This window comes from Columba livia, chromosome 5, assembly GCF_036013475.1.
Source record: "Columba livia isolate bColLiv1 breed racing homer chromosome 5, bColLiv1.pat.W.v2, whole genome shotgun sequence".
Classification (NCBI taxonomy): Eukaryota; Metazoa; Chordata; class Aves; order Columbiformes; family Columbidae; genus Columba; species Columba livia.
The window spans coordinates 57,504,441-57,529,457 of NC_088606.1; the positions used below are offsets into that span (position 1 = coordinate 57,504,441).

Here is a 25,017-nt window from a genome sequence, read left to right on the forward strand (position 1 = left end):
TGACGCATGGCGCGGTGCGCCCAATGGGAGCGGCGGTAGCGCGGGGCGCGAGGCCCGCCCGCACGGCTCGGGGCGGTGCTGAGGCGGGCGGGCGCTGAGGCGGCCGTTTCCTGTCCTGGTGCATGGTGGTCGGACGGAGGAATTGTTGGAAAATTTCTCGGCGAGGTTCGTATATAAATGTGTTTTTACCCAGTGTGCCTTATTCTAACCACCGCCATCTCCGGCTGGGGCCGCCGCCCGGGCCGCCGGGCCGGGCCTCGCCCTCCGCGCCGCGCGCAGGGAGGCGGCGAGGGGCAGCGAGCGGGGGCAGCCGGGCAGCGCCGGCACCGACCGACACGAATAAAGCCGCGGCTCCGCCGCCCGCCCGCTCCGCGCGGCCCGGCCCCTCCCCTCCCCCTCCCGCCGGGCCTGCCCGCCGGTCTCCCGCACCGCGGGGCGCCGGGCCGGCCGCGGCCCCCGTCGCCCTCTCCCAGCCCCGGCCCTCGGGGGGCCCCGGCCGGGCCCCCGCCAACCGCCCCCTCGCAGGCCCGGGCGCGGGGGCGCCCGTTAGCCGCTGCGTCACGGGCGGGGGCTGCCGGCGGCGGGCGCGCTCCCCGCGCGGGGGGGGCACGGCACGGGGCGGGGAGGCCGGGGCGCCCCGAGCTGCGCTGCGTGCCCCGCTCCCGCCCCGGGGCGCCCGGCGCTCGCCGGCGTGAATTTGGCGTTTAATTTATTTTTACATTTTCCTTTTTTTTTTTTTTTTTAATTTTAATTTCCACTTTGACGGAGGGCGAGCTCGCAGAGCGACATTAAATCTTACGCCTTAAGAGCAATTTCGGCCGAGCGTGCGGCTTGTTCCCCGGCCTCTGGGAAAGAAAAACGCGGTGTTGGTGCACGAAGTTGCTATTTTTTGGGTCGCTGTGTGGCGGTGCCTGAGCGCGGCTGTTCCGCGCTGGCGCAGAACGGCCTTGCACGGAGCTTGTGGAAGCATCTTTCTTTTCGTCTTCACCTCTTCCAACTCACCAAAATACCACGCAAAATCGTTTTAAGCGTTTTACAGCCTGTTCTTGCTTGTTGCCTTGAGCTTTTCTAGTCTAGAACTTTAAATAGAACAGGATAACAAGAAGCTATTTCTCTAGAAAAACTACCTGCAATAACACAAAGATTTTATTTACTGATAAGGTCTTATTTGTCGTGCTCATTCATCAAGAAAAAATTACGTGACTTTCGTGCTAGTTGAATTTTCTGTTAAGCATACAGTTGAGCAGCTCCGGTTATGTATAAAATCTCTTTAGGGTTTGTTTCGAGCTACCATAGAATTAAATGTGAGGTTACACACAGAGTGATACCTGTGCTTTTGAAGGGATGTTATTCCTGTTATTACAGGGATACAGAAACTTCAACCTTCCAGTCTTTGAAAGAAAACATTTTCTCTTGACATACTGCTTTCTCAAGATTCTGCTTCAGGTGTTGTAAATCTGTTACACCTTAGAGAATGATATGCCAGATATTTATGTTGTAGCTTCAGGGTGTTTGTATGTGAAAAGTTAAATTTGTTGTCAACTAGTAGCTTTTTAAGAGCACATATGCTATGTGCATAGTATATTTGGGGGGTTTTGTGTGTTTGCCATATAGCTTTGCAATGGCGGGGTACAACATAACTGTATTTTTGTGGCTAGTTTTTCGTATTTAATTCATTAAAAATCTTGAGCTTTCAAGCTGTATACATGTCAGAAGCTATTAATCTGAATCGCTGCAGAAAATTAAACTCAGCAATATGTAGTCAAATAGTATATGATTGTTTTGATAATAGATTGCAGCTTAAATGAGATGTAAAAATGAACATTTTAAACAGTTTTGAGAAATGTATTTCAAATTGATTACCTAATTTACATAAACTTTTTTGATTATTATAATGAAATAATGTTTAATTTCTAGTATCCTGTCTGAGGAGTTATTTTGTCTTACATTAGAGGCTTAAATAAAGCAAATGCTTAGCTAGAAAGTCACATGAGTCTCACTCTGTCTTTATGTCTGTGTAGCATTCGATGCTTCAACATCAGAATACTGTGTCATGAGCTTGCGGTCCCTTTTCTCAAAGGAGACAGGTGCAGTGATAATAGTGATGAACCCCGGTAGTGGGTGCCATAATTAGGCTGTAAAATTGTTTCTCTCTGTTTTTGTTTCTGTGATTGTGTAGAGTATCTTAAGTGACGTACAGCTTCAGCTCAGCAGGCTGCTGCTGGTGCCCTCGTCTTGCTGTCCTGGAGAAGAGAATTGGCAGGAGTTGGAGCAGCGAGCAGGTCAAAGGACCAGGCTGTTGCTGCTGTGCCTGCTCACAGCTGGGCTGCCCACTCACCTGCTGCTCGTTTTGCGTGTGCAGGGGGTTCCTCAGCCTAAGCTCGGTAGTGGTAATGGTCTCTACCTGGACACCATATGTCTGAGTGTTCCTTCAAATATCATGTATGTGTGTTCTTGCAGACTTATGTAGCAGCCTTAACAAAATGTATGGGGTTTGTTATAAAAAAGATGACAGTTTTGAACGGGGTTGCTTCTCTTATAGCATAGTTTGGCTTCATTTAGAGTGTGGGATGTCACATGTAAGTCTTGGTCTTTAGAGTTTTGGGTTAAAACATGCTCAGCATAGGTGGAGTCCTTGAGAAACACTGTTATTAAATTCTGAGGAGTCTTTCATTGGCATGTGTAAAACTATGTGTTTTCTAAACCATGGGGCTCAGATGAATTTGGATGCATTTCCACACACAGAGTGAACAGCACATTCTTGATAATTGGGGCAATTCTTTCAGTTTCAAGCATTAAAACGGAAAGAAAGCAAATGTGAGAAAGATGCAACTTGTCTCAGTGCTCCTGTAGTCAGATTCCTTTCGTTACTCTTTTCCTGCCTACATTTTGCTTTGTACCCTCTTCCCTGATTATCCCGTGATTTCTGCTTCCCGCGTTCGTTTTTGTAGCTCCTGCTGCCTCCGACGTGTACGTTACACACCACAGCATCCCAGGCCAGCCTTTGCCTTTCCTTGCTGCTGGCTTTTTTCCTGTGTTGTCACATCTCCTGCACACTTGTGCAGCTCAGCGGCATGCTTTTTGCTCTTCCTGTGTTAATAGATGGGCAGTTGTTTTTTTCATCTCTTTTGTGCTGCAGAGAAATTGGTGCACCTGGTAAAGAGACCATGAGTTGGGTGGTGTGCTCCTGTGCTTTGTGCTACAAAAGATCCCAAAAGATTGAAGGGAGATTTCTGCCTAGCTTATGGATCCCTAAGATGGATCATGATCCTAACAGATGTATCCTCTTCTGGAATTGGAGAGTTCAGCTCTGAAATGCAAGTTTCTGTAAATAGAGATGTGCATAGGTGTTGTTCTGAAGGTGGAGTGAAGAATTTGAGGGAAGTTCCTGTCCATGGGCACCACATTTCTGGGGGAAGAGGAAAAGGAGCCTTACGACCCATCATAGCACCATGAGGCTTATGAGGTTCTGCTTGTACCTTATGTCTGTAACTTAATCTGCTCTTAGTTGTCCTTAAGGGAATATGGTTTTGGTCCTCTGTGCTCTGCGCACCAAGAATTGTTGATCGTTTACTAAAAATGGAATTGGATTAAATTAGTGAATGCTTCCAGAAACTTACTCTGCCAAAATTTTTTGGATTACACTGCTTTTTAAAATCGTATAGTGGGATTGTACTTTGCTCTACCAAGATAACGCTTGTTAAATACATGAAGTTCTCAGTTTTGAAGGGAATTTATGGTTCCAGCAAGTTCTGCAATATTCAAACTTGACATCAAGGTTACACTTAAAACTGCTAAGTGCTTCCTTCAGTCTGTATTTTATTGTCTGCTGAATGTGTTCCTCTATACACTTCTTGAGGGGAAATTTGCATCGCCTGCTTCATGCTCTAGGACTTCATTTCTGATGGCAGACTTCTCTAGAATTGGGTCTGCAATTGCAAGTTAGTTGGCATTACCTGTGTCTTAAGTATATTCATATTTAGCTAACGTGGTATTACACAGATTTTTTTAGAATGTATTTAGATGTACTGTTTTTCAAATGACATTTGTAATCTGGTTTTTGTTTGTTTGTTCATGGTGTGGGTTTTTTTTTTTGCAATTCAGGGTAAAGGTTGGCTGTTCTTTTAGTTCCTGAAATACAAGCGTAGACTGCTGTAAGCTGTCATGGCTAATATTGATACATCTGTAATGTAGTTATCAGATTACTAATTAACTCAACCACACAAAACAACCCACTCAAAATTCCCTGTTTTGTTGGCCATCTCAAGAGATTTGCAGGATTTGGACATCTTGACAATTAAGAGGGAAGGCTGTTTGACACAAAAGTAAAACCTTGATGGAAACAGTCAGTCTCGATTTCTTTGAGATTTTTGACCATTAAGTATTCACCTATTCACTAAATGTTTCTTGTTTTGTTTAAAGCAATCACTGATAGAACCAGAGAGGCTTTATGACTTGAGGATCAAGCAGCCCCATGAAGTGCTTCAGGAGCTGACTGTTGCTTGTTTCTTTTGGGGTTTGTTTTTGTGGGTGTTGGTTTGGGGTTTGTTTGTTTGTATGTTTTCCCTGCAGATAGGCGTTACTGCTCATTTCTAGGAGTAGTTTGAGTACAATTTTGACATAAGTCCTCTGGATGGCTTCGTACTACAGCCAGTATTTTGTGTATAGGTACTTGATGTACAAAGCAAACCCCAAAAAACAGTAGTATTAAAAAAACACATGGGTTCATTGTTTAAGTCCTTTAAGTCTGTTTCTCACTTTGTGACTTTCAGGGGGAGAATCTACTTGGGTTGAAATCTAGTGCTTTATCTCACTAACGTGCTGAAAAATTATTTAAAGGTTTGCAGGTTTTTTCCAGCTTTGTTAATCATGTCTAAATTTTTAAAGTACAAACAGAAAATCAGATGACTTACCATAGGTTCAGCTTTTCTCTGATTTCTGGCCCAACATTTAGTTTCTGAGCATGCGCATTATAAATATTTATCCTTTTTTGACTATTAAAACAAAAATAATTTATTCACAGTCAGTCTGCAATAAAGAAATGGGGGTTTTCTTTAGAAAATAGGGTATACCTGAGCATCCATAATACAAGTTTGACCAGGAAAGAAGAAGTGTGTCTTATCTTTGAGCAAGGAAGACCATCTGAGTTCAGAGAAACTTTCTGGCATGTTTTGGTAGGTGAGTTCACGCAGTTCCTGTGGCAGTGCTCCTGCAAGCCATTCTGTGCACACACAAAGTGATGCATAGGTGTTTCAAATAGTCGTATTTGAATTTGAGGTTTTGGTAGAGATTATATGGCCCTTTCTCACATTAGATCTAGTATGGTGGTATACGAACACTAATTGTCTCATCAGTGCGTTCATCATTGACCAGGTGAACTGGTGCACTTTTTTGTACTTTAATAAAACTTTCAGAATCATGGTCTCTGTACCTCTGCAGATGGTACTGTGTGAATCTCAGTTGCTCGTTACCTTCTGTGCAGGATTTTTGGAATCGGATCTCTTTAAAAACTCCCAGATCTGTTCCAGATCTCTTGCTCAGGGGGCTGTGCTGGTCATGGGGGTAGTTACTGGGAAGCAGTGCTGTCAAGCATTCGCTGGGGAGGTACTTGTCCCAGAGCCGCAGCATGAGTTTAGCACTGCCGACACTTAATATCCTGGTGGAACGACTTCATTGATGGAACCTCCATTGATTAACCAGTAACTTGTTCTTTAATATGTTCAATTAACTTGTGAAGTTAGCAGTTATATTTGGGATCAACCTGAGTCTTCTCCACATGAGTTGGACTTCTTGGTGGGTGGCTTTCTTGTGATTTTTAAGTACAATGCATTTGAAAATCACAGCATCCTTAGCATGCCCACAATGTGAAATTGCACACATATGCCTAATCTGTTAATATTAAAGATCTGTAAACATTTGTTATTTGCACTGGTTAATCCCATTATATTTTTTTTAATAAAAAGTTAGCATCGATCTCTGACAATGGTTTTACTGTTCACAATTTGTAGATGTGATTCACAATGTAAATAGCATATGGTGATGTCTTTGGGGGAAGAAGACTGCTGGAATGTAATTATGTGAAGCTAAATGTGGTTCTCACTGCTCACACTGAAGTCAGGAGAGTTCTGCTTGGTTATAGAAGTGATAAATTTGTCTTGCATTTATATGTTTTTTGGGAAGAAAAATCAAAGTCTGTGGCAGAGAATTAGTCTTGAACTGCATTATAATCAGGAGGTATCTCTGGTGGAACAGAAGGGTTGGAAAAAAAAAAAAAAAAAAAAAAAGAGTAAAAAGGAGACTTGAGTTTGACTGCAAACCTCTGCTTTGGGCAACACGAGTCTCTTGAAGTTGGTTGTGCTGCCTCATGGGAGCGTACACGTCGTGCTGATGCAGTTGACAGGGCTGTCAGTCTTGATTAGGTTCTTCTCCAGGGCCAGAGTTCGTAATTCTCAACACTTCTTTGCTATCTAGAAAATAATTGTGCAATTTGCTACTAAATAGCACATTTTAACCCTCTGTCTGAACCCAGCTATTGTTACCTGATTCTTTAGCAGAGGGGTTTTGTTCTGTATTTCAGCCTTGTTTCTATTTTATACAGTGGATGATTTATGTGGTGGAAATTGCTGTTTAATTATGTTTTGCTTGCCTTCAGAAGAGACTGGGAAAAAATACAGTAAAAGAAGTTAAGATTATAGGAAAGCACATAGAAATTTAGAAATGCCTAATGTTAATTACTTTGTTATGTTTATTAACCAAAAGTCAATCTGATGTGTTATGGCATGAACTTGATGTTGCAGTGCAATGGTAAATACTGAAAAGGTAAGGGCTGTTGATGAAGAAAGAAATCCATGTCTCATCTATTGAAGCACTTGATCAAAGCATCCACAGGTTCTAGATTTCATTTCTGACCCTGCTACAGATTCCAGTGTAACACTGGAAAAGATTGTCATGCAGGTACATAGGAGAACAGAGTTTAGAGAGCCTTAGTTCTGCTGTGTTCTTATTTTTGAGCTTAGAGCTGTCAAATACCTGTATGTAATTAGTAAGTTATATACTCGAGTCATCTAAAAAAACTTTGGACAAGTCAGTTTTTCAGTCTGTGTCCGTCATTATTTTGCACTGAGACCTGGAAGGCTGTAATGCATATTAATTATCAGTTGAAATGTATCTAATCAGAATGTTGATTGTAGGTACTAATTTTGATTTTTTTCACAAATGTTTGTTAATCAGACTAGTTTTGGGAAATTGATATATGCAATCATATCAATTGTTTAAGGACTGTAACACAATGAGTATTTAATTTCAGAAAACCTTTATTATGTTACTGTGCTGACATACTTGAACTGGTTTTGCGATCCAGCTTTGTCACATGTGGGAATGCAATTTCCTAAAATTCCTCAATGAGAGTTTCAGTATTGTGGAGTTGTGTATCATTTGCCATTTTACTTTTCTGGATTGGTTTTTATTTGCTGTTTTTATAAGTTTTATAAAATGTCAATGTTTTTGTACATTATTTAGAAATGTATTAAAAATAAATTGAAATGAAATAAATGGATATTATTTCACACTTCTCAGTGCTGTCTGTGCAAGGAGGGTGAACAATCCCAAGGTTGCTGAATGTCTGGAGTAGCTTTTTTCCTGTCTTTCTCAGTTATCAGACTTTTTAGATTGCATTTTATAAGTGTAAGTTTTCTTCCATGACTGCTGTTACAGACTTTATTCCATTTTCTGTTAATCATCCTGTAAGCATCATCTTTTTTTTTCCTCTAAGGAGTTTGTGCTACTGTCACGGCAGGTTTTTTCTTTTGTCCCCAATGCAGTGGTGTAGTCATTCTTTAAATGGCAAATTCCTGCTGTTTTCCAGCAGTTATCTGCCACATTCTCCATAACGTGGGGTCTCCTCATGCTGTTCTCGGAGCTGCCAGGTCCCGAGTGCCCTAAACCCACGTTCTGCTCCATGGCAGTGACTCCTCCACCAGCTCTGGCTTTGTTTTCAGCTGCCTAAGTCGCACCTGCTGTTTCTTAGTTGTTCGATTCCTAGTTCTCAGCAGACACTTCCATTTCCAGCTGCTAGGTTGAGTTTACATTGCTTTTAACATTGCATCTTTTCTCCAAAATAAGTGACAGCACCACTCTGTTTGTTAGTGGAGGGCAAAATATAAGATGTCCTCTCCAGATAGGCAACTTCATATGAAGTCTTCATGAAAAATCCTTTCTTTTTAACCAACCTCTCTCACCTGACCCCTGCATCCCTCTGGTTTCTAAGTGTTGAGAATTTAAAGCATACTTGGGTTCACGTTTTTTTTCGGTTCAGAGAATTTGGGGGGATGTCTTGGTGTTTTTTTAATTAAAAAAATGCATCCACATGCCCTGCGGGATGGTATATTTTGTCTATCAAAGTTATACCGGTGGTTTACATTGCTGGTGCAGCTTTTGTCCAGAAGTGTAATAAAGTCAGCAACGCATATTACTCACTGCTTTTGTTTTGTGACTAACAGTGTGGGGCTTGTTTCAGAATCCCTCCTTGCAACTGGATATTGCTTCCCTCTATCAGACTGGTTTCAGTTCAGACATTTTTCAGTCTTCAAGAATTTTCTTGCAGGCTGTTTTGGTTTTTTTATGGAAGTATTTTAACCATCTTAAAGAATGATAGTATTTTCTCTGCATGACTACCATCAGAGTATTTCGGTGACTAATTGTTTCAGGAATGCAATATGCATTACTGTTCTTGTGAAAGTCTTCCTAAATATCATCATTAACATGCCTTTGAAAATTGCAATTTGTAATTGACCTGTGAAGATTTGCAAGAGTTCACAAAGTCAAGTTTCAACTTTTCAGTGAGCACCTCATGACTAAGCCTGTACTTGTGTCTTTTCTGTAGGAGAGCTCTTGAGATGAAGCAGAATGCACATGCATCAACTTTGCGGAGCAGCCATGCAGGCCCCACCCCAGGGTTCATGCATTTTCCTAAAAATGGATGTTTTGGCTGCATTTTAACTAAGGAGGTGCAATAGTTGAAGTGGGTAAGGGAAATCTGTCTTTCCCAGGATCTTGCTGACAACATTCCTGGCAGACAGGAGGTCCAGAGAAAAGGCTGAGTGATGCAAATGCCCAAAAATAAAAGCAGTGAGGTGCATTAGGGGAAGAAGCTGGTGAGATTCAGATTGGAAGAAGGGTGAAGACAAATTTTCTGAAAGCTGAGGAGAAAGCAGTGTATAAGCCAGTTAGCAGAAGGGGTGGGTGGGAAACAGGTTTTAGTTTGATCAAAACAGACTGATTTCAAAAAAAACAAGGCAAATGAGTAAAAATACAATAGGAGACTAGATTCACAGGGTGGATGATGTACTGACGGCACGGTGATACTGTTTTAAATGCATGTGATATCAAAATGGTTAGATGTCGTAGGACAGTTTAAGTTGGAAGGAACGTCCAGAGGTTACCTAGTCTGGCCCTGACCAAGGCAGGTCTGATGAGCCCAGGTTGCCCAGGGCTGTGTCAAGTTGAGTCTTGAATGCCTACGCAGATGGAGAGTCCATAACCTGCCTTGGCAATCTGTTCCTGTGTTTCATCACTCCTACAGGGGGAAAAAAGGAAATAGTAAGTAACACAGTAGCAGAAATATCAATATGATAACCTGACGCATTTCCCTACAACATAGGTCAACTTCGTCTTTAGTTCTTTCCCTATCCTTCTCCTCAGACCTTGTAGCCCTGTCTTCTGCACTGGGAATGGATAAGAGAGTCTGACCGTGAGCAGCACATCCACTTCTGGTGGACGGAGCTCACTGCACAGCAGAGTAACAGAGCAAAACTGCTGCAGCCCCAAAGAATGAGTGAAAGCCAGGGTTTTGCTGTTCAGGAGGGTCCCAGTGCTCCACCTCCATTACAGGGCATGTGCTTCTAAGATGGGTCTGAACATGAACTGTCTTCAGACAAAGAGGCAGGAAGGTGAACACGAGCAGGCCAGCAGTAAGAGGAGACTTGGGAACTAGTTGCAGGAGTTGATATGGACATAGGAGTATTTTAGGTTATTTTGACAGGAAGGTGCGATTATATTTGGGAAAAGGGACACACTGAAAATTTGGTACCATGATAGGGCTGTCTGAAGAAGGAAACTGGTACTTCAAGGAAAAAGGATGGAGCTGGGGATAAGAAGCTAGTGGAAGGACGGAGGATTGGGAGGAGGATATATTGGAAGGGATAATTTTAAAGGAGTTGGAATTGGGAGAAAACAGCAATACAGCCTTTGTATGTGATAGCACATGATTGTCTAGTTCATCTGGAAAAGAGGAAGGTAGTGAATGTTGTTCTGCTGTGTGCAGCAGTTCACTCTAATTTTTTTTCCAGGGTGTGATAACTCTTAATCAGCTACAATACCATAACACACACTGTAAAATAATTTAAACAAATACTTTTGCTCTTTTGGCCCTTGAATTTATCTTGCATTAGATTTCTTCTTCCAAAATAGCAATTGACACTTGGAGCAATTGGTTGTGCTCGGACTCTTTGAGGACTTGGCAGCTGTCTGCATTGACTGGATTCTTCTCTGCTTCCCCAAAGCTGAGAGAAGAGGCAAAGGCTCTGGAGGAAGGGCATTACTCTATTTTAAAGGCAGAGATTCTATTGAAGATGCTGAGAGCTTGTTAAAATATACCTTTTCTAAGAGAGGGAATACTCTAAAGTAGACCTGAGCTGAAAGGCCTTTGAGATGTAGTCCCTGCTAGAATTTTTTTGGAATAGTCAAGAACAGTGGTTGTGCAGCCTTTCTTCTCCAGTGTGTGAAATGATGTGGCTTTTTTGAAACCTGCCTTCATGAGGTGTCCTGAAAACCGAGCAAATGGAAAACGCTGACAGTACAGAACACTGTTAGCAGTTACGAAGACAAGACAACCTCTGTGCACTGCTAGCGTCTAATACTATAATTACTTAACTTGCTACAGGTTGGCGGTGCCTCCAGAGCAGCAGTCCTGGCAAAGTGCTCTGGAATAAAACTTTATTTGGCGCTAGTTTCTTTTTTAAACAGCGTTAGTTTTCTGATCTTATTTGCTGAACGCTGAGGGTAGGGGCACTTCAGTGCTTGTTCAAGCTGATCCTGTAGCTACAGCACGTTGTCCCATTTTTGGTTTACGAGCAAAGTGCTTTCAAAGTGTTAAGTCCCTATTTAGAGATGGGGGATAAATGAGTAATGGGAAAAGAAGTTACTAGTCCAAAGTCACTAATGTGCAGATGGCAGGAGGAGGAGTTGAACTCAGGGTCTCTTATGTCCTCATACAATTCCTTGTCCCTTAGATTATAGTATCCAAAAAAAACTTGGCTATTTCTTCAGAAACATCTAGTATAAATGTGATTTTAGTCTGGATGTCTTATCCACACTGGCTCTTCTGTTGTATCACATCTCTTTTTAGAGAACTCTTTTTTTGTAAAAGCTTCTTTACTTTAAAAGGATGCTGGGAACAAAAATTTCCCATCTTCCCTTGGATGTTAAAAAGTCACCTCTTTTGAGTTATATTTTGGTTTCTGTCTTAACTGTATATTTTTTCTTTTTTTTTTTTTTTTTTGATGCTCAGAATTGTTCAAGGTTCAAATTCTGTATTACAAGCCTATATTTCAATTTCCTTAATGTTCTAGGTAGATATTATGTAGGATCTTAATCTTGGAAGGCATATTTCTGACTGAATTGTGAACTTATCATTAGTACTGTTTTCTTCTATGACTTTCAACATAGTGCATGAAAAATATCGCATTTTTTACAGGAGGCTTAAAACCTTCCTATGGCTACCCCTTCCTCTTTTTTTGGTGAACTAGATCTGTTCCATTAACTGAGCTCTCAACCAAACTATCGATAATGTTCTCATATGTGCCAAGGTGATTTAGACTCCAGCTCTAATTTCAGGAGGTGATGTGGGTACTTGGTGTAACAGCCCATTAAAAGTGAGCGGGGTTTGGACCGCGGCGACACGTCTGCTGTGTGCGGAGCTCCCGGGCTGAGGCGCTTCAGGCCCAGCAGCAGCAGAGCCGCTGGTGTGGGATGGTGTTCGCTGGGACTGAGGTGCTTCCGTAGCTGCTGCTGCTCTGGCAAATGGTTCAAGTCACTTGGATGTATTTGGAAAATATTACTCGGGTATAATTTTCAACTACTGAAGTAGTGTACCAAAACATTAAACACTGCAGGCGTGCTGGAGTACCTAACCGGTCTAATTTTGCTTTCATTAGTGTTTAGTTTTGACATGAGTTCCTGAGTGGTTTTTGAGGCAATTGATTAGTTGCTCATTCAAGGGCAGATTTCTGGTTTGTAGAGATAAAAACAGTTTAGTTATTTAGACATGTAATCATAAGTAAATTAAAAAGACTACATTATTCCTCTCGGCCTTGAATTACAAAACAGTCAGTCATAGGACCATACTAAGATTAAAAGCCTTGGTTTCTTATCTGTAACCTTTTAGTGAGATTATCTGACTGCTGCTTATTGTTAGAAAAACTCTTGACTATCGAAAGACTGGGGTGGGGGAAAATTGCTTTAATCCTCTGTGGTATAGATTGCCATTTTGTGTGATATTCCCCCCCCACACACACACTTTCATGCACATCTAAAGGGCTTACAGAACTCAGTGACTTTTATTTTTCTTTTCCCCCCTGTGATGAGAGCCAACATCTGAGTTAGCAGAATGCAATGTTATAGATCTCCTTTATAGCTTCCTAATCTAGTAATGCTGAAAATAAGTAATAGCCTTTCAGATTTAGTTGACCTCTTAATCTCCCGTATTGAAACATGCCTGGGTAAAAAATGAGTATCCAAAGGGTTGGCTCTATGTGGTTCTTTGAGAATACACATGCAGAGTTGTGACTCTCACTCACCAGTCACTATACTGTTTTATTGATACTTTTTGTCATTAGATACTTTATTGTTTTCAAGGGAGGATTTTTTTATGTTATTTTTCTTTTTAATGTAGAAACCTCCCAGGAAAGTTTAGGGAAATAGCTGGATCATTCAGTCAGGCTTACTAATCAAGTGTGTATTTCACCAGTGTATGATAGATTCTCAATCTCTTACAGACACTGGGGAGATGTTTAATTTAGATAGTTAAAACCCTATTGTTGTCATGGGTGACAGGGGGTGAATGTTCAGCTTTATTTTAATTCTGGGGACTAAAAGATATCCTTAGTTTCAATCATTACCACCATTCTTTATGCATTGATTAAATAATTATTATTTAACTGAAATCTACATGTGGTTGATGCACTTCAATTTAGTAACAGCTATCTGAAGTTCTTAATAGCTTAGTTAATTGAAGTAATAATATTTATTTCAAATAACATTTTTGTTTCCTCTAAAGTACTTTCCAAGTAAGTCAATCATTCATTGCATCTTTATGCAGAAGGTAACATTTGTAGCAGCTCTATAAAAATCTAATTAAACTTGGATTGTCATTAATCAGTTCTGTATTTAACTTTTGTATCTATATTTTGTGAATATTTTCTTTCTAGGTAGACAATGTTATTAGCTCAGATAAATCGAGACTCTCAGGGAATGACTGAATTTTCTGGAGGAGGAATGGAGGCCCAGCATGTGACTCTGTGTCTAACAGAAGCTGTAGCTGTGCAAGGTGAACCCTCAGGTTAAAGTATCTCTACATTATTGTGTCTTTTGTGTTTGAAATTCAGATAAAACTCTAACATGGTGTCTTCTGAATGAAAAAATCAAACTCAAATCATTCTTAATTAACTGAGATTAAGTTCACTAGTTTAATTCTGAAAGGAACTGATCTCTTAAGGTAATAGGAGCGTAAATGTGGCAGAATAGGTAATATAAAATCTGACTTTATTCTCATTATAACTTGTTTATACTTTGAAACTTCAGTTTATATCTAAGCATGTGTAAAGAAGTTGAGTTTTAAAATAGATTGATCTAGGATTGGATTCAACTTGTTTTTTTTCTGACAGTGTCATTCTGATTTTACATGATTAAAAACTTTTTCCTAAACCTGTGTTTTATTCTAAATAGATTTGTGTAGATGAATGACAGGTAGTAGTGTACAAAACAAAATTATAATACAAGTATGTGTATCATTATTTCACTGTTGACGCTTATGGCCTAAATAATATTTGTCCTAAAACACCTGCTTGGTAGTTAGTTATTCAGTGGCATTGTAACTTTTTTATTTAAGGAAAATGTCATTCTAATTGTCACGTTTACAGAGCAAAATCTGGAACATGTGACTCTAGTGTTCATTCCAGGTTCAAAAACTAGAAAGCGACTAAGAACTGTTTCCTATTATAATTTCTGAAATCATCATGCTTTAAGGGAATGTAATCATGTATAGAGGTGGTTAAGTTGTGACTTTTTTAGAGTTTGATGCTGGTCATAGTGAATGTGAACTTTTTTCCTTGCTAGATGGTGACAACTTGGAAAACATGGAAGGTGTAAGTTTGCAAGCAGTGACCCTTGCTGATGGCTCCACTGCTTACATACAGCACAACTCTAAAGGTACATGAATGACTAGAAGTTGATTGGTATTGAGATAGGATTCCCCTTTATAACCTTGGTTTTGGATTGTAAACTCCTTTGGATTGTAAAGTCAGGCAAAATCTCTGCAATGTTTATGAAGCTTCAGTCCCAACTGGGAATTACAGGTGTGTTACAGTAATACAGGTATCAAATGCAGAACATTAGTCAAACAAAAGTAAGATGATTGTTAACACTTCACACTGAAATATCAACAGTCTGCCGACTGGATAGGACATTAGGCCTTTTCTGGTTTTTATCCCAGAATTTTAAAACCTCTCTGTAGTCATACTGTACTTACTCTTTACCAAACATTATTTCTCTGTGATATTTAATTGATATTTTAATCCTGAAGGTATCAACTGTGTGTTCAAACTGTGTTGTGTCATGCAGAATATTTTTAAGAATTTGAATTATGTATTTCAGATGGTAAATTAATGGATGGCCAAGTGATTCAATTAGAAGATGGTTCTGCTGCTTATGTTCAACATGTACCCGTGTCTAAAAGCAGTAAGTGTAATAATATGAGAAATATATTCTAAAATAATGTATTACTACTAAATAATGTATTACTACTAAATATTGATATTAAGTCATTAATGGTCATTATAATAGCTTCATTTCGTATTTACTGAAAACCATCATGAAGAGGTCCTAGGTATTTTGTAATCCTAGGTATTTAGTGTTAAATCTTTTCAACTAATGGATTTTTCAAACTATTGTTGAAGCATTGTAATTCTTCTGAACAGGGGACAGCTTGCGGCTGGAAGATGGACAAGCAGTTCAGCTGGAAGATGGAACTACAGCATTTATTCATCACACCTCAAAAGGTAAGTTTTTTAAGTATGATTTATTACATTAGGGTTCAACAGAACTTCAGCAGTATTAAATATGGTACTCTTTTTAGATTATGATGACATTTAGTGTGATTTCCAGTGTAGGTTACTTGTTGCTTTTACTTGGTGACATCTGGGAATTGTTGAAATGAGACTGGTTCACTTCCATGTTTGGACCTCATGTAACAATTATAAACAGAATCAAAACCAGCATATTTCACTTTTTTTAGCCTAGGATCACATTATAGTAAGTATATGTCATGTTAGTAGACAATGTAAGCCCTTACACAGATTGCAGCAATAATTGCATGTGAAAATGAGAAGGGAAAGCAGGTAAGAATCAATCAATCAATCAATCCCTCTTGAACTAAAGAATGTGGAGATTGACTTGAATTTCACAGTTCATTCTATTGTTGTCATTATGTAGTAGGGTAGAAAATGATTGTGTTCTTAAAATTCTCAGATCTATGAACTCAAAAATCTGAAATATTGACCTCAGTACATGTGTGTTACTTGCATTTTATTATGAGTGGATATGAGATGGAAAGCACATTCGTGTTTCTGGTTTCCTTTGCAGATAAAGCTAGACCAATAAAAATTGGTTTTGCACCTTTATAAGTGTGCAGAAACAAAGCTGTGGGAGATGCTGTCTTGAAAAAAAAATTGGTCAGTGCTATTCATAGTAATAATTTAAGTGTTTATATTTCTCATGTACTAGTGATTACAGTTCTTGTGTATTTCGCACATATATGTCTTAAGGAGACATTTCCCAAACAGCAGTAGTTTCTCATGTTATATGCAGACATTTCCTTTTCTTTCGTAACACTTTGTAATATTATTTCTCAGACAGCTATGACCAGAGCGCGTTGCAAGCAGTCCAGCTGGAGGATGGAACGACTGCCTACATTCACCACACGGTGCAGATGCCCCAGTCAGACACCATTTTGGCCATTCAGGCTGACGGCACAGTGGCAGGTCTGCACACAGGAGATGCTGCCATTGACGCAGATACCATCAGCGCTTTGGAGCAATACGCTGCCAAGGTATATCAAAGGACATTGTCTCTTTCCATAATGCTCTAATGTAGCATTCCAAGATATTTGGCAGCAAAACCCAATTGTGATCTAAGAATTAAAATTAAGAGTGTCTTCAGACGTGTAGAAGAGAGAACACCAAATTGTCATGATAGTGCTTCACTGTCATGAGCAACTCCAGTGTGTAGCACATGAAGAAAAGATTGCATGCTGAAATGATGTGGAGTCAGACTGATTTGTAAAGTGATTTAGATAACTAAATAGTAATTTTCTGTAAAATACAGCATTGGAAAGGAACCTCTTGAGCGGGCACTTTTTGGAAAGAAGGACAAAGTTAAATTATTCTTGTTCAGGCTCTATTGCCAGATTTATTTATTTTTTCCTTGCATTGGGAAGAGTTGTGCCCAATATAGCAGGTGAGGACAACATATGAAGTATAAAACAATCAGACAGTTACTGACTTTGGAAAAAACTTCTTTGATCCATACCATCAATAGTAAAATGATGCTCAAAATTAATGTTGTCCACTTTACTGTAAAACATGATGTACGTATAATGGGTGGTGCAACTACCATGATTTTGTAATTCAGCAGTGTCCCAGTTGCTGCATAGTTACCATCAGTGCCTATGTTGCTCTGGAAAAAGAGTAGAATAAATTTCCAAATCTGCCATCTGGTGTCACTGAGAGTTGTCAAATTTTGGGAGAAGGCCAGTTAGAATAATTAAATGGCTTATACACTATTCTTTTCATTATGCTTCTGTCTGATATAATTGAGGAGATCCTAAGAGAGCCAGTCACATTGTGTTGTGTTTGGCTGTGCCTTAACATGTGATAAAATAAAAGGTAATTCAAGGTTAGTTGAGCTGTAGTGACAAGCTTTTACACATTCCCTAGCTACTATTTAATTTAGGTTTAAATCAGTCATAACTGTGAGCTTCTTAACAAAGAGCTACATTACTCATAATTGGTTATAAGTTTCTGTTTTAAGGTGAAGAAGAAACAGAAGAAATGCAAACTAATTTGCTTTTTTGTCCTATTTATCTCGACAAGTGTTTTTAAATTCTGTAAAGTGAATTTGGTTTCTGGAGTGTACTTGTGTGTGTCTATGAAAAATTCTATTTATTTTCTTTAAGCTTGCATCTCGGAACCTTATTCTGAAAGGTACTGATAGAACCTCTCAGGGAGGGTCAGTAGAAGTGCGTTTCCAAGTATTGCACCTGGTTTACGTACAAAAGCAAATAATAGCTCAATCATCACAACCCTGTCTTTATCTTAAAAGGAGAAATGTGGGTTTGTGATTCTGCTCCATGTCCACCTATGCTTCGTAGTGAGGCATTGTATACTTTTCATAGCAACTGGTGTAGGAACATTGAAAAATGTACAGGAGGGGGCAGCAATGGTGACAAAACATATGAAATACATGAGGTAAGTACATGATAGAATTTTATACAATTATAAGTGGCACAGAGAAGAGTAGCGACTTGTCATTGTCTTTACTAGTGTAAGAACTGGAAGACAGCAGGTGAAGCTCTCGGGTGACAGGTTCAAGAAAACTAGGGAAGAATATTTTTTCAGACAGCTGTGGCACTGCTTGTAGGATATTGTGGATGTGAATATTTTGGATTCAAAGAGTAATTAGATAAATTCATAGGAGAAAAATGTATCCAGGACTATTAGGTAGAAACATGTGACTTCTAGTTCAGGGAGTTTCTAAGCCACAAATTGCTTGGAGGTTGGGAGAATATTTCTGGGAATGTATCACTAAATGCTTGGCCTGTTCCTTTCGTCTTCTCTAGCATCTGCTGCTGGCTGCTGTTGGAAACAAAATGGTGCACTAGGTCAACCTTTAGTTTGACTGAGTATAGGTATTCATATGTTCTTAGAATCTAAGACAGTCTTTTAGGAGGAACTCATAGATCTTCCTTGGAATCCTTCCAGAATTCTCCAATACTGCAAAAAAGTGGTTTAAAATTGGGTCTCTTGCTGCTTTTGTTAACGTTGAAGGTTTTACCTTCAAAGCTTAAAAGGGTGAAGAAAATTTTGAAGGCTGATTTGGAGAATGGTTGTTTTTCTCTGTTCCCCTGTCCTACATAACAGGCGGAAATAGCAAAGATCAGAAGGCTGCCCGAGATCAGTGTAGAAACTCTGCAAGAGAGTTCATACAAAGAGATCCAAGAGGAATGGAATTGTGCAGAGGTTATGACACATACTTTTTTTTCTATAAGATGTTTTCCTGCAACATCGCAGCTGCTGGAAAAGCAGAGTTCCTGGGACTTGTGTATGTCTACACACGTGTGCACATTCCATTTGGATGATTGTTTTCCAGTGGTGCTGATGAACTTTTAATTTCATGTCAGCAGTTCCTTTCTCAACCAACAGCAGGAAGTTCAGTGTGAAGAGATTCGAGTCTCCTTTCTGTGCAGGTTCTCTCCCCTTCCTTCAAAAGTTCTGCGGGAGAAGGTCCCAAAATGGTTATTGCTTCCTTTTAAAAAAAACACTCGAGAATCACCTGCTTGCAGGCTCTATGTGCAGTCTCTCTGTAATGTAACCTTGCCTCTGCTTGGGAACTTCTCACTGTTTTAGCTCAGAGTTGCCAAAAGTATATTGCTCATAATCATCTCATTTAGAAAGATTGTACAGTCTGAAAACCTCTTATGGGACAAGTTGATCCTCAGTCTCCGAGCAAAATGTTGGTAGCTGATGCTTTGATAAGGATGCTTCACACAACTGTTAATGTTCTCAGGAGCCTGCTATGACCTCCTTAGTGAAAGGGTATAAGCCTACCAGCTGAGGTAGGGCTCCTGCCAAACCATTTTAGAGGAGAACAAAATCGTTTAGACTAGATTTGGTGCATCAATCTCAGCCTTGAGCGTAATGGACGCAGAGATAATTGTGCATGCCTGTGGACAAAACAGGACAATTAAGGAATGGAGAAACTATGTGAAGTATACTTTAAATTAGTTTTTTCTACAGTGACCAATAAGACACTGTTCTTTTGAGTTGATGTGAGTTTGTTGTCTTTTGTTTTTTAAAATGGGCGATAATATCTTTATTGAAAAAAAAAAAATCAAATTAATGTCTAATACTCTTTTGAATGTTTTGATAAGCTCCTGGGAAAGCAGCAATGCCTTCCTCTTCCTGTTGACTGTTTTAAAAAAAAATAAACCTATGGAGCAATACATGCGTCTTTGCTTAGCTATTGTAATTTTGACTGTTTCAATTTGAGATACATCACATTGTCTTGGCTGTTTTGATTCCAAATGAGTTATGCTGTTCAAAATGAGTAAATTCTGCTTAGCAGGGAGTGAGAGATAAATTTATAAAATAAGTAAACATTGGTTTGTGGTTGTGGTGAGTGTTTGTTTTTTCAGCAGAACGCAGTATTGTTAAGTGTATTAATTTTAATACTTTTGTCAGTCTATTAATTGAACCTACTTGGTTCTTGCAGACTTTTATACCTTGTTTTAAGACAACATTGAGATGTATGTGCTATAGGATGGATGTAATGTAGGTACTATAGATGTAATGTACCATAGGATAACCATGTTTGAAGAGGGAGCTAGAGAGCTGTGTGTATTCCTGGTGAATACTTAAACCCTCAGGAGCTGTCTGAAACCCTCTGATTTTCAGATGAATAAAAATAACCATTAAGTGTTTTTCCCATTTCAACTTCGTTTTCCAGGTGTCTATTGATGGAAATGACAGTGTTAGTGGCACAGGAATGATAGCTGAAAATGAACAAGATAAAAAAATGCAGGTATGTAGCCCAATAGAAAATAATTAAATATGTCTATTTCTTTTGTCTTTTCTGCCCAGCAACACGGATGGTAAGTAGTCCTGTGTAGCCAAGAACTAGTGTCTGCTGTTACCCTTCAGGAATTTTAGGTCTCAAAGCTATACAGATAGGTCATATTTCTCACTTTGTACAAGATCCTTTAACAGGATTTTTAAAAGATCTTCTAATACTTACTCCTGGGTTTTTTCTGTTAAAAGATAATTAAAATTATGTTGGTTTTCTAAGATTTTTCAAGCTGACCTGAGTATTTCATCAGTAAGGCTGTAAGTATTTCAGAAGTTCTTTTCCAGAGAATGAACTGACAGCAGAAGGAATGTTGACTCAATGAAGTATTTGCTTCTTTTATGCCTGGAACTGTTCTCTCTCTAACTTGATTCCACTTGGCCTGTTAGAGTCCCTGACTTTCATTGTGGGTTTTGCAAGTAATCAGTAGATAAGAGTGTTGCTCCTGGTGAATACTTAAACAAACAGAAAAATCCTTCCATTTCTTTTTCTGTATTCATGTTGTTATTACTTAGACATATAAAAACCTTTTCAATATGAAAATATTAAGTTCAAAGGGCAGTGGAGAATACAGGGGCAAGTTATTAAGTCTTAAGTTTTTTTTACCTGGGATCCATAAAATTATGTAAGGACAGTGGTATTTGTCATCATAACACACTTTATTTAAGGAAAAGACGAAGCAAAACATATTTTGGCCTTCAAATAATTATGACCAACAACAACAATAATAGGAAAACCGCTATACTGTCATGCGTTCAAATGACAAAAATAAAAAATGGAAGTCATTGTGTTGAGAAAGGTTTGATCAGAGAAGCCCTGCTTTTCCCTTTTTGTTTAATTTCAGGTATAATGAATTAGACAAGGAGGAAAAAATATCTTCCAAGGTGTAGCACAACACCCATGAAAGGAAGGCTTAGAGGCTCACCTCACCTCTGACAGTGACCTCAAAATTCTCCATTCTTATTCTTTGTGAAAAACTAGGTCCCACAATATTTAAAGCTGCAGACACTCCACTGTTGCCTTTGTGGCATGAGTGTGAAAGGAGAGAATAGCTAATACATGCATTATTTATGGTATTGGAATATATCCCATAAAATGCAATCAAGAAAGTAGAGGCTTTGCACACTGGTGGGCTGGAATAGGGATACAACTCCAACAGAAATGCAAAATTCAAGGAAGAGCAGGATAAGATCTTCTTGGTTGGTTTTACCTAGAAAAGGCTATCCAGCAAAATGACCTGTAACCAGTATCCACTTACATGTTGATTTCAGCCTCAGTCCCAAAACAAAGTGAATCTGGAGGTTGCTTTATCTTTTACATGTATGGCAACTTATATGCCATATGGAAATGTGCCAGTCTTACAGAGCATTATATGTTCCAAACAAAAAAAGATCTAGTATTTCAAAAGATATTGAGGTTTAGTTTCAAATTCTGACCCCTATAAGGTAACTTCAGTTGGCCAACTGAAGGTCTCAAAGCTATCAATGACCCATGAAAATCTTAATCATTATTATATCTTGATGTAAGTAGATATAGGTACCTCATGTAACTTATTCTGAAGTAATATATTACTTGACATAAAAGAATCTCATATTTGGATATAGTATTAAATAAGTGAATTTTTATAAACTTTTTAAGTCCCCAGGTAACACAAGAACAGAACAGCTGTCATGCTGCTAAGCAGTCATTCAGACTCACATGTTGGTTAGGTTGTTCACCAAAGAAAAAAGCATAAAACCTCTTTGTGATTTCTACATATGAAAACAAAAGACTATGTTTGACCAAATGGCTATCACACACTATTTCCTTTCAAACCTGTCATACCCATCTGTTCATAATAAAAGCAGAACTACAGGACTGAAGTTTGTATGTGTACAATATAATAATCTTACCCGAGATCTTTGTTCTCCTCTGGTACCTGTCTAAACTCAGGTTGCATCGGTGATTTCTTTTAAAATGAGAGGGGTTTTTATTCTGTCTAATTAGAAGTATTTTGAAGGAAACCCTATCAAGAAGTTTCACATTATTATAAAGGTGCTTTATTTGCTATGTTCTTCTGATTTTGTGTCTTCTAACACCTGATTTTTCTAGTTTCTTCAGAGTCTGTTATTTTCTAATAACAGTAATACTTTATTCTTGCTGAATAATAATACTGATTTCTTAATACCCTCGAGTCATACCAACTAATTTATTGTGAAGAAACACGTATGTCAGCAAACCATTGCTTGAACAAACAGATGCTTGTCATGTTCAACTGTTTTTTTCCTGAATGTTTGTTTTATCCCCCCCACCTTGGTATCAATCATACTATTGGTAAAATTTTGTCTGGTTATTTCCTTACAGATACTAGGACAGACACTGATTTTGTACATGTTTTAACTTGCTTTTGAACTTTGGCATTCTTCAGCTTTATAGTAGATCTTAGTAACTACATACTTATTTTTTTATATGCTGAAACAACAAAGAAATACTAGCATATACTGATAGGATAAAAAAAAAGCTTAAGTGCAGGTGCTCAATCAAGTATCATCTTCATAATTCTTAGTGTATGAAAGTGACTTCTGTGATTCATGACATCATAGGTTAACCAACAGTATTAGCTTCTGGATTCATGAGGTTGTTTTTCCCTGTGGTTCCAGAGGAGCGTTTCTGAAGGGGTGGTGGTGTACGTTTGAGTTGGTTGAAAATTTCTTATTCAATTTTGTAGTCTTCAGAACGGTCTGAAGGTACCAGGGTCATCCTCCCTGTAGAATCCATAGGGAAGTTGCTCTAAATCAAATTTCCGATCTATCTGAATAAGAAGTTGGAGGTCTGTGTGAGGTTGCAGGGCTACAGTATCGTTGGGCAGAGGGAGCTGTGGTGGGATGGTTGAGACGACCAGAGTGCTGTGATGGATGGACACAGGCTCGTTCATAAGGCCAGGAGAGCAGCAGGACTGCCCTGGCTCTGCTGTGGGGTGACTGATGAGCCACTCCAGAGCCAGTGGGTCAGAATTAGCTGGCAGAGCAGTGTGGGTGGCACTGTGGTGGCTGTCTGCTACAGAATGTCTGATGAGGAACAAGTAGATGAGACCTTCTTCAGCCAGCTGGAAGAAGCCTTATGTTCACAGGCCCACGTCCACATGGGCAGATTGAACCACCCTGGTATCTGCTGGAAGAGCACCACAACAGGGCACATGAAATCCAAGAGGTTTCTGGAGATCAGGGCTGGCGACTGGCAACCTAAAGCAGGTTATTGAGCAGCTGGTAAGGTGAGGTGAGACGCTTTGCTGGACCTTGTATTTACAAAGAAGAATGTGAAGGCTGGGAGCAGTTTTCAGGAGAGTCTCCATCCTTAAAGGCTCAGAGCCAATCTGGATGCTACTGTGAGAAACCTGCTGCAGCTGACCCTGCTTTGAGCAGGAGGTGTTGGACTAGGAGACCTCCAGAGGTGCTTGCCAACCTCATCCATTGTGCAAAATGTTATTTTGGCAATTCGGAGTGGAATGGGATGCATAAGAAAAGGGAGGTGGTTTAGAAGAAGGACAGACCTTTTAAAATAGTCTTGATTACTTGGCATATAGTTGTATCAAGATATTTACATTTGGGCTCCTGCCTCTTTCTTCAGTCTGTGTGAACGTTCTTGCATATTAGTGTATGAAGAAGCCTTTAAAAGGGGTTTAAGTTGCATTGCAAAGCTATTCTGTATATTTTCCTGTTTTGTCATGCCAGAAAGGAGAGTAGAACCTAGCTCAAATTGCTTCAGTTAGCTTGATCAGAACACATGCATCACTGACAAAGTACCAAATGCTTTCCTGACTTTTCAAGAAGTGCTCATAAGTGCATTTAATTATTGTTTGGCCTTTGCATGAACTTACATTTGAAGGTGATTTGATTTATGGCTAATCTCCCTTAGGAATGGATCCAGTGCTTTAGATGTAATCTTAGCCTCTTCTGTCTACTAATTTGATCGTTTTACCACTGGCCTTATATTTCAAATTATTTTTCTTTGTTGTTACTTAGCTACTTACTGCATGCATTTAAATTTGCTAGGTAGAAGTAACTATATTTTACAATTTCTGTCCTTTCATCAGAACTATGCTTTTTAGTTAATTTATTTATTGAGGACTAAGAAATACACAATATAGCAGAGAGAGACAAAAGAAACCTGTCAGAATCAGCTCTGAGTTGATAGCAAAATAAGGCATGTGAATTTTCTGATCCATTGTGTCTTGTTGGTTTGGGGGTGGTTTTTTGGTTACATATATATTTATTTCTTATTTCTTTTCCCCCCAACTTAAGATTGTCTTGCAAGGACATGGAACAAGAGTGACTGCAAAATCTCAGCAGAGTGGAGAGAAAGCCTTTCGCTGTGATTATGATGGCTGTGGAAAACTGTACACAACAGCTCACCATCTTAAGGTGATGAGATGTAAACTGCATGTTATTACTTCGCAGGCGTGATTTTTCTTTTTGACAAATTACATGGTTTAAAGTAACATAAATTAACAAAGAGCTAGTTGTAATGGTGCTGTTTTGTCAAATGTTTATTGGATTGATTTTACAATAAATGGCTGTCCCAAGTGCTTGGCTGATTTTGCTTGGTTGTTCTGGGTAGGTGCAGGTGTGGGATCATGTTAGGCTCCTATATTGCCAACATGTAAGAAATCTCATGTTGAGATAGTTTCTACTAGTAGTGTCACAGATTTTCTGAAATGCAGTATTCACTTTATCTATTTTATTTATATGCATGACCATGCAAAAATTCCAATTTTTGAAAGATTTTACCATCATAATACAAAGTCTAACTCTTCAAAACAATTCAGCTTTCCAAGTGAAAAGCTGAAATATTTTTCTTTACAGGTGG

General features: G+C 39.2%; 1 protein-coding gene across 4 annotated transcripts in view; it reads left to right on the plus strand.

Annotated features, from left to right (window-relative positions):
- The window catches only part of ZNF143 (zinc finger protein 143), a 39,918-nt gene continuing 14,901 nt past the window's right edge, over positions 1-25,017 (plus strand). The window contains exons 1-9 of one of the 4 annotated variants that reach the window (XM_065066212.1): positions 95-165; positions 8,882-9,023; positions 13,485-13,615; positions 14,392-14,484; positions 14,929-15,012; positions 15,252-15,332; positions 16,185-16,381; positions 20,056-20,130; positions 24,453-24,572. In XM_065066212.1, coding sequence (XP_064922284.1) covers positions 13,492-13,615; positions 14,392-14,484; positions 14,929-15,012; positions 15,252-15,332; positions 16,185-16,381; positions 20,056-20,130; positions 24,453-24,572 — 774 coding nt within the window. In that variant the 5' untranslated portion in view covers positions 95-165; positions 8,882-9,023; positions 13,485-13,491. Of the gene's footprint in view, positions 166-8,881; positions 9,024-13,484; positions 13,616-14,391; positions 14,485-14,928; positions 15,013-15,251; positions 15,333-16,184; positions 16,382-20,055; positions 20,131-24,452; positions 24,573-25,017 lie in introns of all 4 variants that reach the window. The other 3 variants (XM_065066214.1, XM_065066211.1, XM_065066213.1) reach the window with 3 other exon arrangements.